The sequence below is a fragment of the Euleptes europaea genome, chromosome 15 (genome assembly GCF_029931775.1).
Source record: "Euleptes europaea isolate rEulEur1 chromosome 15, rEulEur1.hap1, whole genome shotgun sequence".
In the NCBI taxonomy this organism is placed as follows: Eukaryota; Metazoa; Chordata; class Lepidosauria; order Squamata; family Sphaerodactylidae; genus Euleptes; species Euleptes europaea.
The window spans coordinates 32,013,156-32,031,286 of record NC_079326.1 but is presented as its reverse complement, the minus strand read 5'-3'; the positions used below and the strand labels follow the sequence as shown (position 1 = coordinate 32,031,286).

The window sequence follows — 18,131 nt, the reverse complement described above, 5'->3', positions numbered from 1 at the left end:
GTCACATGCTCCTGTTAATAAGACAACACATAGGAGTTTTTTTTACTAATTAGGGAATTGCCAGAGTATTGTTCCTGGAGGTTTTTGGGTCATAGCCCAAATATCCTGCCTCTCTTGGAATTCCACAGCCACAAAAGGAGGCTGTAGCCTTTCTCATCCTGTACCTTTGCAGTCTGTTTCCCTCCCTCCCTGTGCCCGCTGAGGCTTCCCTACTCCAGCTGGTGAGTATGAGAGGATGACCGTGGATGGTATAGAGCCTCCGCTACAGCTTCTTTCATACTTCCGAGCTGTTGAAGAGACAATAAGAATTTCCAAGTTGCATCCTGGCAAGCCTGCCTTTGTATTTTGATACCCATATACCTTAACATGATAACAGTCCTTACACATTTGCCTGATTCAGAACAGAAGGAGGATATGAAAAATCTAGTCGTATCTTTAGAAATCTATATTGTTCTCTGACATAGGCTTCTGGGTATTAGCATTCACAAAGAAAGGATATATGTGTGTGTGTGTCAGCTGTTCAAGGCCCCTGTTTTGTCATTTAAATTACTCATATGCTTTTATGTCCTTCTCAAAATTGTTGATGTTAAGTACTTTAATATAATAGTCCCTTTACCTGCTATTATTAGTTCAGCCATCTTTATTCTTTCTTTCTTTTTTGGTCTATGCACACATTCAGTATGATTGTGTTCCTATGTAAACACTTCCTCATCTATAGAAATGGGTTCTGGCTCCCCCAAAAGCTTATGCCCATAATACATTTGTTAGTCTTGAAGATACCATGAGACTTTTTGATACTGTATATAAATCCCTGTTTGCAGTTGCCACAAGGAGAAGGTAAGATTCACTAGAGGTACTCTCAATTTCCCACTAATGTATGTTTATATTTCTAATACTTACATATCCAGAAAATGAAAGTTCGTTTCTTTTCTGCTGTGTTCGATGGAATGATGAAGAGATTTACAGCACATTCCTGAGATTTGGTGTGGGGGAACTGCGGGGAGGAGGCGCTGCTGCGCCACCTCCTAAAGCTGTTCCCCTCATGCCGAAAAACAAAAAAAAGCTTTTAAGCTGCTTTTTTTTGTAAAACGGGGCCTTTTCACCCCATAGAGAAAAGCGAGGCTGCGCCTGCTAAACACCTTCCCACCGGCATTCCGGCCACTAACACCAGCATAAGTAGCCCATACACCGGCACAGAGGGCCCGAACACCGGCGCAGCGCCTTCCTGGCCTCCTAAGGGGTTTTGCCCTGGAGGCTCAGGAACGTGCTATGAGTGTAGCTTGTCTTACATACCACAGACATATACATGCCAGTTTTGGATAGTTGTTAAGACATATAGCCAATTACAAAATATTTGATTGCACTATCTTGAGGATTTTCTATTTGCATTCGTGGTTTGACCAGCAAGCCTTTAAGTTAACAATACATTATTTCTCAGAGGAATTCAAGGCTCGTTTCACTGGTGCTATATTGAGTTCTCCCTAAACATTCAGGCATTCCAGAAATTGTTCATGTGGTAATTTACCAGGGGGATTTATGAGGCACTTAGATAATCTGTATGTAGATATTTACATGACCAAGGTGTAAACACTTCCCTAGATGAAAGCTCATGTCTTACAATGTGCAAATCTGTTCTGGGGAATCATCATTAAAACTTGCTAGCCCTGGCACAAAACCTCAATTTGACAATGATAATGAAGAAGCTTAATATTATACTAACCCATTAGAAATAATTGCCTGCTAAAGGGGGAGGAAGGGGTAGCAAGCAGAATTTTTGGCATTCTAAAAAAACTGGGGGGAAATGCCTTCCTTATCAATACTGAATTCAAATTTCTATCACACTACTGGTTTTGATTATCCCAAGTGAGAGAACTTCAGTGGATTGGTGCCAAAAGCGGAAAGCAACTTTATCTTCTCATCTTTGGACTTGAGCTCTTGGTATGATGTCTTTTTGAAAAAGAGATAGTATTCATCACTATTTCTGCTGCTTGTGTATTTACATATGTGCCTTGTGATGCGATAAACATTACAGAGCTGGGTTCAAGCTCCTAACGCTTATGTGAGGAGGATAATTACCCAGCACTTGGCACGTGCTTCAGAGAACACGCCAACCTTCTGGAAATTCTAATTTCAATGGCTCCTGATTCTATAAACTGGCACATATGTATAGTTCCAAAGAGTGTGCATCTGTGGCATAAAATTCTGTCAATAATTCCCGGAGGTGTGTGTTGTAAAATAACTTGTCTTGCTCTTGAGATTCTGCTGTGTTGTGTCCAAGCGCGATATGTATAGCTGTGGGTTTCACAACTGTTGCTACATCCTGTTGCTTTTGCAGAAAGCCTAGCTGCTTTGCTGGAAGGCCCCATAGCTCAGTGTCAGAGCACAGGCTTGGCATATGGATGTCCCAATTTCAGTCCCCAGCCTCTGTACTTCAAAGGTCTCAGGCAGAAGAAAATACTGATCTCATGGACCAATGGGTGTGGTTAGACAGGCCTTGCGGAGACCTACATTCAAATTTGTGCTGGCCACCATAATATTCACTGGGTTGTCTTGGCTCATCCACACTGTGTCAACCTAGTGTTCCTCACAAGGTTGTTGTGAAGATGAAATGGAGAACTATGTACATTGACCTGAGTTCCTAAGGAGGAAGAACAGGCTACAAATGCAAACAATAAATAAATGGTCTAAATCAAATCAGGCAGGTTCATATCATGCCTTTATTACACTGGAACGATGTAACCCTGTAAGTAGCACTATGTTAGAGGGAATAATAATAACAATAACAACAACAACAACAATAATTTATATGCCGCCTTCTCCCTGCCAAGCAGAGGAATGGTATTCATGCAGATTAATTTAGTATTGAAAATATGGAACTTTTAAAAACAAAAAGGGAGGGTTGTCCTTGCCAAATTGTATTTTATGCTTGTGTGTGTGTAAAGTGCCATCAAGTCACAGCTGACTTATGGCGACCCCTTTTGGGGTTTTCATGGCAAGAGACTAACAGAGGTGGTTTGCCAGTGCCTTCTTCACAGCAACCCTGGTATTCTTTAGTGGTCTCCCATCCAAATACTAACCAGGGCTGACCCTGCTTAGCTTCTGAGATCTGACGAGATCAGGCTAGCTACTAGAAAAACCAGAATCGTGTGAAAACAATTTGATAATTTTTCAGCATGAATACTAATTATTACTGATTTGTGTCTGAACCAAATGTTACAAAAACAATGTCTAGATTATAATCACAGACCTATTTTTAGTTACTTCATTTGTACTCTGTCTTTCCCCCCAGCTGAGGACCCAAAGCACCTTACATCATTCTACTCTCCTCCATTTTATCCTCACAACAGTCGTAGTCCCAGGTTTTAAAACATGATTTAAAAACCAGTAACAATTATCAAGAAGATCAGCATCCAGTATGACAAAAAGTACCCTGACCTGGATGGGCCAGGCTAGCCTGATCATGTCAGATCTCAGGAACTCAGCAGGGTCAGCCCATGTCAGTATTTGGATGGGAGAGCACGAAGGAACCCCAGGGCTGCTACACAGAGGCAGGCAATGGCAAACCACCTCTGTCCATCTCTTGCCTTGAAAACCCTACAGGGTCACCATAAGTCAAGACTTGATGGTTAAACCCCCCCCCCCAAAAAAAGACAAAAAGTTCTGGAGAATTCAAAAGCTTACAGACTGTTGGTATTTTTTGTGTTTGGTCTTAATAAAAAATATTACACAGCAGCTATTTGTATGAAATGCTGGAAAGGAAATCCTTATGTCAGAACTGTAAAGAAAAATATATGCAAGGTAAGGCATATCTGTCTTGACTCTGTCATTCCTTTGATCCATCCACAATATGTTGGAATGATCTTGTATCGCTAAATAATGTCATCATGGTGTCTCCTCTTTGTGTTACAGAAATTGCTAGACAAGCAGCACAAATCAAGCTTTTGAGGAAACTTCAGAAGCAAGAACAAGCCCGAGCTGCCAAAGAAGCAAAAAAACAGCAAGGTAAACAGTAAACTCGTAAGCAACTGTAGCTCCCTTCCAGAAGAATGTTTGAATTCATAGATATTAGGTTTCCGCAATCCAGCATTTATTTACTGCTGACATTTTTACCATTGTCTTATTCCTAGCTATTATGGCTGCTGAAGAAAAAAGAAAGCAAAAAGAGCAAATCAAGATAATGAAACAGCAGGTAATTCTGCTATAAGTATTACCAGGTCTGGCATTCTGATGGTTTCTGTGTACCTTAATAGTTGACAATTCATCAGGGAAAAAAACTACAGATTTTATCTGCCCCTGTGCTCGGTATGCAGACAGGTTAGTTGCAGCTTGGAGAAAAACATTATCACCAGGTAACATCTGCAGATAAAGCTGCTGTTTAAAGGAAGAGGAGCAGAGGACCAGGAAAAACATGGCAGCTCTAATGTTTAGTTTTACATTGTGTTACATATGTTTAGTAATTTATCAGATAGTATGCTGAATTGAATGGTCTGGGACAGCGGTTCCAAGACTGTGCTCCGTGAAACATCTCCTACTGCTCCGTGAGGAGATTGGAAAGAAAAATACTACTGTCATGCAGTTTAGTATATAGGTGCTAGGTGAAAATTAGCGCTCCGTGACAAATTTATCTCCTGAAAAGTGTGCCATGACTCAAAAAGTTCGGGAACCGCTGGTCTGGGTTATGTGCCCAAAGGGGCTCTTCCTTAAGGTAGTTTCAGGAGGGTAGCTGTGTTGGTCTGCAGTAGAAGAGCTAGATTGGAGTCCAGTGGCACCTTAAAGACCCAACAAGATGTTCGGAATATAAGCTTTCAGAGTCAAAGCTCCTTTTGATGAAGGGAGCTTTCACTCTCAAAAACATATACCCCGAAAATCTTGTTGGTCTCTAAGGTGCTACTGGAATTGAATCTAGCTCTTCTTTAAGGTTGGTATGACAAAATATTCAATCACCCTGGCTTCATCCAGCAAAAGGTGGGAGCGAAAGCCTAATAAGCTATTAAGCAAACTGTGATGGCAGATGAGGTTGAGTGAAACATTTTCTGTGCTTGTGGTACCACTTAATTTATCTGTGAGACCTTGACGGAAAATGTATCGCTCTTTTATCGCGATCCTAAATATGTTATCTGGAACGTACTTGTCTTTCAGCCCATTCCTGAGTTTTTGGCAGCCGGAGGTGGCGTGGCCGAGGCGCTGCTGCGGCACCTCCAAAGTCGTTTCATGGCCGCCAAAAGACAAAAAAAAAGTGGAGCTTTTCGCCCTATAGAGAAGAGCAATACGGCACCTGCTAAAAAGCAGTCGTTCTCACCGCTGGCGCTCCAGGCTGAATGGGGACAGGAAGCTGCCTACAGGCAGCTATGCCCCCTGGCACGCCCCTGGCATGCTCTCCGGCGGAAGGCCCAGCCGGCATCCTGGAGTGGTGCTGCCACAGCAGCACTGGGAGACCAGTGTCCGGGGCTCCCCGCCAGCATTGGGGCCACTCACAATGGCATAAGTAACCTGGGTGCTGGAGCGGGGCCCCCAACACCGGCACAGCCCCTTCCTGGCCTGAGAACTTTTGTCCTCAGAAGTCAGGAATGAGCTGTTTGTGACTTACATTATGAATTTCTGGCTTTCAGTTATGTTGCTGGTATCATCATCGTTACTATTATTGATTTAAATTTAGCACTTTTACGTTGTTTTACCCTTAACTAGGTCATCCTCATAATAGGCCTCATGGCACTATAAAAACACAGTTTGCCCTATATCGTATTGTAAATTAGGAAATTAAGGGTGCAAGCCTAAGCAGAAGCCGGTCCCATTTCATTTAATGAGGCTTACTCCTAGGAAAGTGTATCATTAATCTGCTTTTATAAAACACTTCATATAAATGAGTGGATATACTATGAGGTAGGTGATTAATATTCTCGCACTATAGATCGCACTGTAGCTTGGAAAATATTGTTAATTAAAATATTATAAATATTCAAATTAATTTAATTGATATAGCCTAGGAAAATTAAACAGGGAGTTCCAACCAACTTTTCTACTGGTGAAAAAGGGAGGAAGGGGCCCCCTTTGACATCCAAAAGGAGTACTGGGGGATCTGCATAGACAAGCGACACGTAGTAAGGAGGGGAATTAGGTGAGATGGAGTGAAAAAGCTGTCAGTTGTCTACAGCTCTTGAAGGGTCTCACAGTGAAATCTTAAGCAGAGCTCCATTCTTCTAAGCCAGTTCATTTCAGTTGTTGTAGGAGGGTTTAACTCTGCTTCCGACTGCGCTGTCTGTGCCACAGCCATCACATTTCCTGTTAGGTGCCCAACTATTTGGAGCAGGAAGATCCATCCTTTGCATTCTTTGTGATGCAGATGTGTGACACTAGCCTTGCTCTGCCCATTTGTGGCACATGAAATAGCTGCAGTTGGCCTCCTAAGGTGAAATAACATGCAATGTGATGTCATTACATTCTGGGTATCTGAGTGGGGCTTTTTGCCAAAACTGGACGTGCCTATGTGCCAGTTCTAACACTCAGCTGTAGGCTGTGGCGGGGATGTGATCTGTTATTATTGCTGCTTAAAAAAACTGAAAGTTTTTCTTGTTGTAGGAAAAGATTAAGAGAATCCAGCAAATCAGATTGGAAAAAGAACTTCGGGCTCAGCAAATTTTAGAGGTATAACTTGTTTTTTAAAACAAGATTTTAATGGGAAGAGCAAAAAAAAAATTAACAGGAATTATAGTCTTTCATCAGAGTGCCATACTGTCTCAAATTTGTAGGTATCTCCATTTGTAGATTGAACTGTGTCTTCAAACCTGTGCGTTCTTACCTCCATAGCTCACGTAAAGCCATTTGGAAGTGGCCAATTCACCAATTTTATTTTAAGGGAGTTGTAAGATGGAGTTTAGTTCAAATATGAGATGAGAAACCTTTATAGATTTGAGAAAACTAAACTACAGATGGAGTAAAAAGAAATACTTTTGGTTGAAACATCAGAAAAAATAATAAGCATTAGGAAAGTCTCTTTCAAGTTGACCTTTGAATAGCATGATTCTAACCTTAAAGAATGTGCATGTTTACACTTTCGAAGGATTTGTGAGTCTTCACGTTGTAAACAGTTGGTTTGTATAATGGACCCATGCCATGTATAGTTAAGTCGGAGGATATTTAAATGTAGGTTTCTGTTTCAGACCTTCATTTCTGATCTGTTTGGCAACAGATTTCTTTTTAGTCTCAGTTGTTAATACCAGTTGTTTTAATAAATTAAGCGGAGAGAAATGTTTTTCTGATGTGGATTCTTACCGTTGGCTTTAATTAAGATCTTGAAATTGTGCCCTGCTGATTAAACATATTCACCTCACTTAAAAGTGTAAATCGCTAATTGTCCCATCTTGTATTTTAGACAAAAAGTTTAAAAGCTCAGTTGTTGCCAGTAACATTGTTAAAATCATATTTTCTTATATGACGTGTACCTTATTATCGACCACCCTCTTAAAAAAAATCACAAGTTTTTTTAAAAAAATATATACTGAGGAAGAAATCTGTTATAACCTACACATGATGTGTGGTATTGTTTTGCACCTTGTGAGGCATGAAGCTTTTATTTCTAGTCTGAGATTACTTTCCAGTTGTCGTGGTGCTGTTGCATGACCTTGGGACCTGTTTTGCATGCACAGGCAAAAAAGAAAAAGAAAGAAGAAGCAGCAAATGCCAAATTATTGGAGGCCGAGAAACGAATAAAGGTTAGTTTAGATGAGTATCAGAGTTTTTTTTTTTATCTTCCAAACATGAAAACCTGATCGACAGTACACATGACCAATGGGGTAATGGATTACATTTGAAAAAGAAATGGATAAAAAGCATTTGTTTAGTGGCCTGCATCCTATGACTCCAATGAGCTAAGTTGGAAGCCTCCATCCAGCCTGAGGAAACTCCCTCCAACTTAAGTGGCTCTTCCTCCAAAAGAAGAGCCACTTAAGTTGGCGAAATACTCCAAGGCTAGAGAAAGGCTCCTTATGCTTGTGGACGTTGCATCAGCATAAGGTAGGATACAGGCCAGTGTGTTTTGGTAGGTGTGTATGTACATATGAGTCTTTATTTATACTTGTTGATATGTTTGGGGTGTGTACATAACAACCCTTAAAAAATGGTCACCAAGATTTTAAAATTAGATGATTTTCAGGTGGTTTTTTAAAATGTCCTTAAATCTTTATAAGGCACATATCCTTGTCCTGAATACTGTCTTGGAAAGCATATCCATTACTTTATCAAAGTCAGGATCCAAAGGGCAGCTGTGCACCTGTAGTTATTATTTTTGGAGTCCTCTGTTCTCACCATAGCCGTGTACATATGTAGGGTTGCCAGCCTCCAAGTGGCGGCTGGAGATCTCCTGCTATTACAACTGATCTCTAGGTGTCAGAGATCAGTTCACCTGGAAAAAATGGCCGCTTTGGAAGGTGGACTCCATTAGGTAAAGGTAAAGGTCCCCTGTGCAAGCACTGGGTCATTCCTGACCCATGGGGTGACATCACATCCCCACGTTTACTAGGGAGACTTTTTTGTGGGGTGGTTTGCCAGTGCCTTCCCCAGTCGTCTTCCCTTTACCCCTAGTAAGCTGGGTACTCATTTTACCGACCTCGGAAGGATGGAAGGCTGAGTCAACCTTGAGCCGGCTACCTGAAACCAACTTCGGTTGGGATCAAACTCAGGGCGTGAGCAGAGCTTGGACTGAAGTACTGCAGCTTACCACTCTGCGCCACGGGGCTCTTATGGCATTATACCCCATTAAAGTCCCTCCCCTCCCCAAACCATGCCCTTCTCAGGCTCCACCCCCAAAATTTCCTGGTATTTCCCAACCCGGAGCTGACAACCCTGTGCATATCCTGAGAAGTACTTCTTTAAGGTTAGAGAACCTTCTAACACTGCATTGGATACATCAAGAAGTAGACCTGGGTGACCTTCCCTGAGTGAGCTGAGGTAGTCCTTCAGCACATGCAAAGGCCCTTTGCATCCTGGTTTAAGTTATTGCTTTCAGGATCGGGGTGATAACTGCTTGGCTTCTATACAGAACACGAAAAACGTGTTTTTGCTTGTTGCTTCGTAGCACACAGAGTTGACCACATACCTGCAGCGTTTGGAAAGCATGTTGTCTCAGTCCTGACCTTCACATGACCTAACATTCATTTCTATGCATCTTCTGTTCATTCTGTTTTCATCCTGTCCATCACACTGTTCTAGTTTGCTATGAAAGTTAAAAGAATAAGGACTTAAAACACAGAGAAGCCCCTAGATTTTTTTTTTTTTACTGCTGTCTTGCATGGTGGGGAAAAATAGGCCTGCTTTTGATATTCACATTTATTAGATATTTGTTATTAGATATTCACGTTTATTAGATTAGATGTTTATTAGATTGATTTGCTTTTTTTCATATCTTTAAGGAAAAGGAAATGAGAAGACAGCAAGCTGTTCTACTGAAGCATCAGGTTTGTACACCAAGCTTCACGGGAAATGATAAATGCTATTTTAAACTCATGCCTAAAATATTTGGAGGGGGTGGGAATATTTTCCTTTTTAAAAATTTTGGAATTAAAAAAAAAGAAAGAACTGCTGCTTAATATTGCCCCTTCATATTACGGGTATATTGCCTTGCTTTGGTATTGGGGTCTTTGGGGGGAAATTATAAAGTGGGAGGGATTTTTTTTTGACTCTGTGATTTCTGTTTCATAATGTTGTGCCAACTCTTTCTACCAGGAGTTGGAGAGGCATAGACTAGATATGGTATGGGTATGTTTATTTTTGTACATCTAACACCGCATTGTGATTTGGTTGTGATATGGTTGTCATAGCGATGCATAAAATGTAGCACTGGCTGCTGTCATATTACATACTGCTGCATGGCTTTCCAGCACAGTGCATTGCATACATCTGCTTGTCTTGTCTGTAAAAAAGAAAGAAAGAAAAAAAGGCACAACTTATCTCAAACTTATTATAAATTGACCCCGACAAACTATACATGGGGCTGTTGCCTTGACATCAAGCTGTACTCAATCAGGGATAAATTTGCCTTACCCAAAAGTGTGCGCACTTAACCTATCACAGGTTATTTACTCACTAGGCAACTTTGGCTATGCATCCTGTAAATCCTATTCGATGTGTTTCATTTTAATCTTTTAAAAATATCTTCATATATATATATATATATGAAATGATTATTTTAACATAGTGCAATTGGGACCACGTTAGTTTCTTAAAATGGTACAGAATTGAGTGTGTTATCTTTTCAGTATATTTAAAAATAAATCCACATTATTTCAGTCTGAAAAGTTATTTTGTACTACCTTTTGCATTTTGTGATAGTTCAAGACTCACTCAATACCATTAAACCTGATCTATGGTGCAGCTTCTGTGACTTTGGCTAAACAATAGGTACCAATAGAGAGGACCATCCTTGTTTGTGTATGAACGGTGGCTAGTTTACCTGAAACTAGTTTTTTTTTTAAGACTGATAAGTTTATGTTAATCCATTGGCTGCATACTGAATTTTATACAAAGAGAGAAATTTATAACCAGCATGTAGTCAAAACGATTTTAAATAATAGGGGGGGGGAATCACTTTTGATTACTTTTCAAATGACCCGCCAATACCAACTTCTATTTAATTGGCCGCTGAACAAGTGATTTGCGAGCTTTCTATTATAGCAGATGTAAGGTAACTGACCTGTTCCAGCCAACCATTATGCTTTTTGTTCTGCCAGCTTCTGAAGGAGCCTCACAACTGACCATAAGTAAATCTGTATGCTTCTGTTTGACACTGTCTCCATGTTCATCGCTTTACCTTTTTGCTTTCAGTTGTTCTTGTATTTGCTTTCTAAACCTGAACTAAAACATGCACAGACTTGGCTATTCTTGCCCTTTATTTAGCATATACCTTGACTTGTCTATTAATGCTAAACATGTCCCGTTGAGCTTTGGAATAACTTCGTTTAAGCGACTCTGGATTGGAGTAGCTCTTCGTTCTAATTTTATCTGCTTTAATAGGAGCGAGAAAGAAGGAGGCAGCATATGATGCTAATGAAAGCCATGGAGGCACGTAAAAAGGCAGAAGTGAGTACAAAACCCCTGAAATGGAGTCACATGGGTTCTTCCTTTGAAGAAGAGACTTATATAATTTTGGCTAATTCTGTTTGTTTGATCAGAATTAATAAATATAGCTCAGGTAACAAAACTAGATAACTGGGAATTTGAAATCCCATTCATTCCCTCCGCCAGTTAGGCAGTTTCAAACTCCTAAACTTTACATGGCAAATATAATTTGATTTTCCCACAGATTAATATATTATTTTCTGTTAAGTCTGCTGGCCCTCATTTATAGATTCAGAAAATGGCATCGTTTTCTGGGATAACTGGTAATTATTAGGAAGGCATGCTGCTTAGGTTTGCCAACAGACCTGGAGGAAAACGGCCTGCCATTTAATAGAGGTATAATTTGTGGAAATGGACAGCTGAAGCTTTTCATGGTAAGTAACATCCCATTAAAGGGTCAGGACATTTCTTTCCCACCCTATTTGTCTACTTGTCTGGTCTCAAGAATGACAAACTGGAGCCCTCTGCAGGCTTGGCATGGAACATACAGAACACTTTCAAAGCAACATGGTTCTCACTTTCAGTAAGACTTAGAACTGATGCATCCCCTCGTGGTCTGATGCTGCTCCAAATAGTTTGCAGGGAACCTCCGCGTGGACCAGTCACTCAACTGTTCCATATGGTTTCTCCATACAAAGAACACCAGAACAATGAAGGGGGAGGTCAAATAACTTTGTGGAGTGGAATGAATCCTATGCATGTTCACTTCAAGGATCTATATCTGGAGCAGTGGTACTCACTCCATGGCTCATGGAGAGATACATTCACAATCATTACCAGATTACTTTTGAGCATGTAGGGGTTGTCTCTTCCCAGTGCTGTTGAACTTTAGCCAGCCCTTGTGTATCTGGAGTGAGTTGGAATGGCTTCTTTCTCTGCGTTCTCACCCTCTCCTCAGCACGAGGCACAGCAGCTCAGGCAAGAGTGCCAAAGAGAGCAAGCTGGTTGTGGAGAAAGGGAAGTAAAACCACCACCACCACCACCCTACCATAGTCTGTTTGTTCTTTTTTCAGGTGGCTGCCTTAGAGGTGGTGGTTTTGCTCTTGCAGTCCGATTGCTCTCCTCCCAACTGTTGCTTGGGTGCTGGGATGAGAATGAAGAGCCTGCAGAGAAGGGGGTGGGGGGTTGATGGAGAAGATGTGTCCTCTGCAGAAGATGTGTCCTCTGCTTCCATCCCTGTCATGAGGCCTGCAGCTTACCTGTCCCTGCAATTGAAGCTGCATCAAGGTGGGAGCCACCTGCCAACCACAAGCCCTACAGGGCAGTGGCCTCAACCACTTTCCTGGAACATGGGGCAGGTGCAACCTGTGTCAAAGAGCTACATGTACCTTGTGCAGATGGTCCCATGTTCAATCCCTGGCATCTTCTCCAGTTAATAGATCTGGCAGTAGGTGATGTGAAAGGCCTCAGCCTAAGATCCTGGAGAGCTGCTGTCAGTCTGATTCAAGGGTCTGATTCAGTATTAGGCAGCTTCCTGGGTTTGTGTAAGTAATTTTCATTCATTCCACCTTCCCATTATACATCCCCATATTATAATCCAGAAGAAGGAGGCAGGAAAGAGCCATTCTGCAAGCAGATCAGTATTTACACTCCTTTGGATGTTGCCTTCTGTTTTTATATGTTATTAATCATGACAGATCTGTGCTAATTAATTAATGGTAGCTCAGGTTTCCATTGCCATTCTTTTAATCTCCTCTCTCTCCCTTAAGGATTCATTTCAAGCCATTTTTGACAGTATTTTTTGTTAGTAGTTTTTAAAAGGCTATCATGTAGGACAGGAAAACCACCACTTTGAATGGAGGAAGAGATCTAGACCTTAAGTGTGAACATGGTTCACGAGAACGTTGTTCTCATGCTGAGAGGCTGCAGAAGCAAAATACCCAGGGAATATGTCTTTATTTGATAAAAGACTGTATTATCATTGCTGCTATAGTAGTGAAAACCATAGAATGTTGGAGCATGCTAAATTGCATCACAGTATGGATTATGGAATACATAAGAGCTAATAGCCTCTGAAAGAATGCATGGTATTACTGATTGTACATCACTACTAGTATATTCCTAAGCAGAGCTGTAAGTCCATTGACTTCAGTGGACTAACTCTGTTTAGGATTGCACTGTAAATTGGTGGTGGTGGTAGAAACTGCTGTCAAGTCACACTTATGGTAACCCTGTAGGGTTTTCAAGACAAGAGATGAACAGATGTGGTTTGCCATTACCTGCCTCTGCTTAGCAACCCTGGACTTCTTTGGTGATCTCCCACCCAAGTACACATCAGGGCCAATCTTGCTTAGCAGCTGAGATCTGACGAGACCAGGCTAACCTAAACCATGCAGGCCAGGTCAGGTCACTGTAAATTAGAATAAACTAATTTAAATGCCTTTTAAAAAATCCACATCTTCAGGTTTAAATCCCAAATGTTATTGTCAAGGCCAAATGTTTCCATTAAAATCTAACTGAAAATACTTTAAGCAGACAGTATTAATTTTAAAAAATCTATTTAAATGATTTACAAACTAAACAAAAATTATATCAGCACTGTGACTAGCATCAGTCTAATAATTTCCAAATTTCATGAAATAGATAACATTTAAGTTAGAGGTGTATGCCCTACCTTTCTGCTATTAAAACCAGTACTCTGGGTAGTTTACAACATTAAATTAGGAATGAATAAATTGTTACAATACAAAAAAACAGAAATCTAAAAACCATGAACAATATAATAATAATAATTGAAATGTTATAATAATGATAACAATGATCAGTAATGAAAACAGTACACAATAAAATCAACAGCAAAGCTTAAACAGCATTAAATATCAAACATTCCAAAAATGTGATAACTTGTCCATCCTCAACAGCACTGGGTGATCATCCTATATTAGAAATCTAGGAATACCATAGTGTTGAGGAGATTATATAATATCTCTTTTCTTTAAGAAGTTTTAATTCAAACCATAATTTTAGAGGCCAACAATTGGCATCCTCTATATTTAAATTTTTAATGGGATTGCATCTTTTTTGAAGCTTCAGATGCTTTCTGGTTTCACTAATATGCTTCTATTGTATGGAAAGAGGGTCAGATTAAAGTTTCTCCCAACTCTACATAACTGTTTTGGCATCCTTGCTTTTACTCAGTGCAGTCTCTTGTGTATAATTTTAAATATTATTGGGAGGTGTACAGTTATAAAATGGTGTCACAATAATCATTAAATTTTGCACACAGACCTATTAAGGCAATGTTACCTCAGGTTTTGGAAGCTGCAAATGGTTAACCAACAAGCAAACTAAAATGAGTCTGTACAGGTACCATGAGTAACAATGAGATCGTCATATGCCTTATTGTAAAGGTTGCGGTGCCGTGGGTAATATTTATTCAAGACTCTCCTGAGTTCTCTCAGCCATTAAACTTCAGAAAATAGCACACACAAATTTATATTCACCTTTCTCCTGAAAACTGTGTAACAAACTATCATAATTGTACCAGAGGCCTTCTTTCCTCTATAACTCTCAGAGGATCAATAAACAACAAAAGGTTGTTAAACATGCATTTATCACTAAACAGCTCCGTCAGCAGTTCTGTAGACAGTCATAATATGGGAAAGTATCTCAGGTTTCGGAAGTTGTCTAATAAGCAGTTTGAAAGCAGAATTAAATTCACAGCACTCGAGTGAGTCTCATGGTGTGGATATTCCATCATGGAAGATTTATGCCACTCCATTGCCTATTGAAAATGCCATGCAGGACTGCCGCCTTAGTTTTACTTAAACAAAGCCCATCTTTCAGTTTTAAACAGGCCATGTATAAGCTGGCCATTTAAAATCAATAACATTGAGTACAAGAACTACAAATGTTTTATTAATTTGATGTTAGTACAGGTAATGCCTCAGATGATTAAAAGTCACATTTGCAGTGCCGTGCTGAATAAATAATGTAACTAAGAGTAAGTAACGCATAGCCTGCCGGTCGAGTCAACCCACTAAGGCCCCAGAACACCTAGCCTCAAAAGACATGATTCCTTATTTGAAGAATGCAAATGCATGGTTATACACAAACAGATGCTCGCATAACATTATATAAATGCAAGCAGGAGACCTGCTAGGACTCGTGGGAAAGGGGAATCCCATCCTGTCCCACTTGTGCCGGCTCCAGGTCACCCCCTTACATCCTTCTCCTATTGGCCACCCCACTGCCATTCTCCTTGTTCCGGCTTCCTCCTGGCTACTCCCCGCCCCATTTTTGCTAGTTGCTATAGCAACTCAAGATACTGCCTGGACTATAGCAGTTTGTTTTTTTGTAATGTCTCTGATGTGTAGATGTCGCAGGTAAGGTTTTTTCCCACATTTAGAATTTTAGATTATTTTTTTCTCCTACACACCTGGAGGCTCTCTAGGATTTTCAGAAGCCTAGAGGATAATTTTGGCTGGCTCTACTGCACAAATTCTCTGACCTGCACTGAGGCCAGCATTCATTGTTGGACTGAGTGATAACAGACATAGCGGTGTAATATATCATTAACACTAAATAGTATAATATAATTGAGTCTAATTCTTCCTCTACAAGTGTGCACTGATGGTAGGGGTACAGTGCTCTGCCCATGCATACACTGGCACATTGCACCTGGTGATAGTTTGGCTGGTGACACAGTGATCTCAGGGTGTCTGCTGTACATCTAACCGGTTTCTGACTTAGAGGAGCCAAGATGGCAGGCGGACTAACAACATCATTATGAGGTTCTCCTATGACTTTGCTTTTAATTCTTGCTAACTCCTTTCGTAAAGCTGTCTGAGCAACTCCCAGCTGTTTAGAATTTGTAAGGACTTCTAAGAACATCCGTGTTCGTTGTTTAGGATTCTTCCTTAACAGTATTTACGGTAGGACTCTATCCTTATCTGCCTAGTTGCTGAGTAATGCTGGCTTGGAGACACCTCATTATAGCTGCCTCATAATAGCCTCGTTATATCACGGAGTCAGCTTTGTTGGCCTCAAAGATATCTTGCACTTAGGCTGGGTGCCCATTTGGTGTCTGGACTATTTGGAGATGGGACTATTTCCAACATTTTAGTATTGTACAGCTAACCCCGTACAGGAGCCCCGTGGCGCAGAGTGGTAAGCTGCAGTACTGCAATCAAAAGCTCTGCTCACAACCTGAGTTCGATCCCAATGGAAGTTGGTTTCAGGTAGCTGGCTCAAGGTTGACTCAGCCTTCCATCCTTCCGAGGTCGGTAAAATTGAATACCCAGCTTGCTGGGGGTAAAGGGAAGATGACTGGGGAAGGTACTGCCAAACCACCCTTTAAACAAAGCCTGCCTAGTAAACGTCGGGATGTGACGTTTACCCATGGGTCAGGAAGGACCCGATGCTTGCACAGGGGACCTTTACCTTTAACCTATACCTCGCCCCCCCCCCCCCAAAGCAGCAGCTCTTGGGAAGGGGTGCAAACTCCACTATCGTCAACATGGTAGTCTTCACCCAATATGAGCTGCAGCTAGCATTAGGGCTTGGCACACCTCCGCACATGGTGCTACATGGTGGGCACGGGGGAAGATGTCATTCCCAATTCAGTTGAAATATTAATTAGGGATCTACGTGTAACTGTGATTTAAACTATATCAGCTTAGACCTGAGTTGTGTGGTTTCAACCCACTGTTAACGAAAGCTTTCCTGAACCTACGTGGCCGGTTTACGGTGGGATCCTAAACTGAGTTCTATCCTTCTAATTCAGTTGAATTCAGTGGGCTTAGAAAGATGTAACTATGCTTGAGACTGCACTGTCGAAACAGGCAATTTAGTTCCTTTTGTGTTTCTTTGCCTTATTCCGGTGGAATAAAATTAAGGAGTCATACTAATTTGCTCTTACAACAAAGGCATCAATTTAATATTTCTCCTTTGGTACTGTAGTTTAAGTATGCTCTAAATAACATGCATCGTACAGATCGTTATGTAGACACGGTAAGTGAAAGAATGCTTACCCATAACATATTAATAATGCACAGTGGGTAGCCGTGTTAGTCTGTTTGTAGTAGTCAAAAAGGGCAAGAGTCCAGTAGCACCTTAAAGACTAACAAAAATATTTTCTGGTAGGGTATGAGCTTTCGTGAGCCACAGCTCACTTCTTCAGATACCTATCTGAAGAAGTGAGCTGTGGCTCACGAAAGCTCATACCCTACCAGAAAATATTTTTGTTAGTCTTTAAGGTGCTACTGGACTCTTGCCCTTTTTGACTGTATTAATAATGGTTAATTGTAAACAGCCTGATCAACTATATAAGCTGCTCTAGCACAAGGAGGGCTTGGATTGCAACATCTCTTGCAGTGTCCTCTGCATGGAGAGAGAGGTAACCCCACCCTTGCCATTTTAAGCAAGAGGAGATCAGGTTTCACTTGCCAGAAGGTTGTGCTGGAGTTAGGAGCTCTGGATCTAGAAGTTGGGATCCAAGGGGCCGAATGTTGCCCTGCCCCTAAAATGTGTGGAGCTTCTGTGTCGCATCAAGTCTTGGATCCCATCAATACTTGCTGTGAGTGGTTGGACTTACAGTGTCCCAGTGTGACTTCCTCACTGCCACCCTCATTCTGCAGCCCACCATTTGCCCCGAAATACTGCTCCTGGGGGATGGGGACACCCCTGGAACAGCATGAATGGGGAGTTGGAGGGCTGCTGTGGGAGGGGAGGGTTGGCAAAAAACACTTCCCCACCCCGGCTTGTGTGGATCTGCTTCATGAGACCCAATCCAAAGACCTCTTCCCTGTGCCAAATCAATAGTGTAAATAGCTCCCAGCATGTAATCAAAGAAGTACAGGTCTTGCATTGGCATTGGAAGTCCTGAACAATCCTGTGCTGTTTGCAGAATGTTCAGGCTCCTAAATGCACTCATGTTTTCAACTATTTTTTATGAACTTTGTCAACAAGGTTAAATTTAGAAATATATCTATCTACAGCGATGTAAGAGACAAATTTGTCTGCATATGACAAATATTTCTGTCACACACACACCTGTCTTCATCTTCCAGCATCCTAAACAG

At 41.1% G+C, this 18,131-nt stretch overlaps 1 protein-coding gene across 9 annotated transcripts in view; it reads left to right on the top strand.

The window, feature by feature from the left end:
- The window catches only part of BAZ2B (bromodomain adjacent to zinc finger domain 2B), a 179,218-nt gene that overhangs the window by 106,789 nt on the left and 54,298 nt on the right, over nucleotides 1-18,131 (top strand). For 6 of the 9 annotated variants that reach the window (XM_056861597.1, XM_056861594.1, XM_056861595.1 and 3 more), the window contains 7 exons: nucleotides 3,910-4,002; nucleotides 4,128-4,189; nucleotides 6,577-6,642; nucleotides 7,644-7,709; nucleotides 9,405-9,449; nucleotides 9,718-9,744; nucleotides 11,005-11,070. In XM_056861597.1, coding sequence (XP_056717575.1) covers nucleotides 3,910-4,002; nucleotides 4,128-4,189; nucleotides 6,577-6,642; nucleotides 7,644-7,709; nucleotides 9,405-9,449; nucleotides 9,718-9,744; nucleotides 11,005-11,070 — 425 coding nt within the window. Of the gene's footprint in view, nucleotides 1-3,909; nucleotides 4,003-4,127; nucleotides 4,190-6,576; nucleotides 6,643-7,643; nucleotides 7,710-9,404; nucleotides 9,450-9,717; nucleotides 9,751-11,004; nucleotides 11,071-18,131 lie in introns of all 9 variants that reach the window. The other 3 variants (XM_056861596.1, XM_056861593.1, XM_056861589.1) reach the window with 2 other exon arrangements.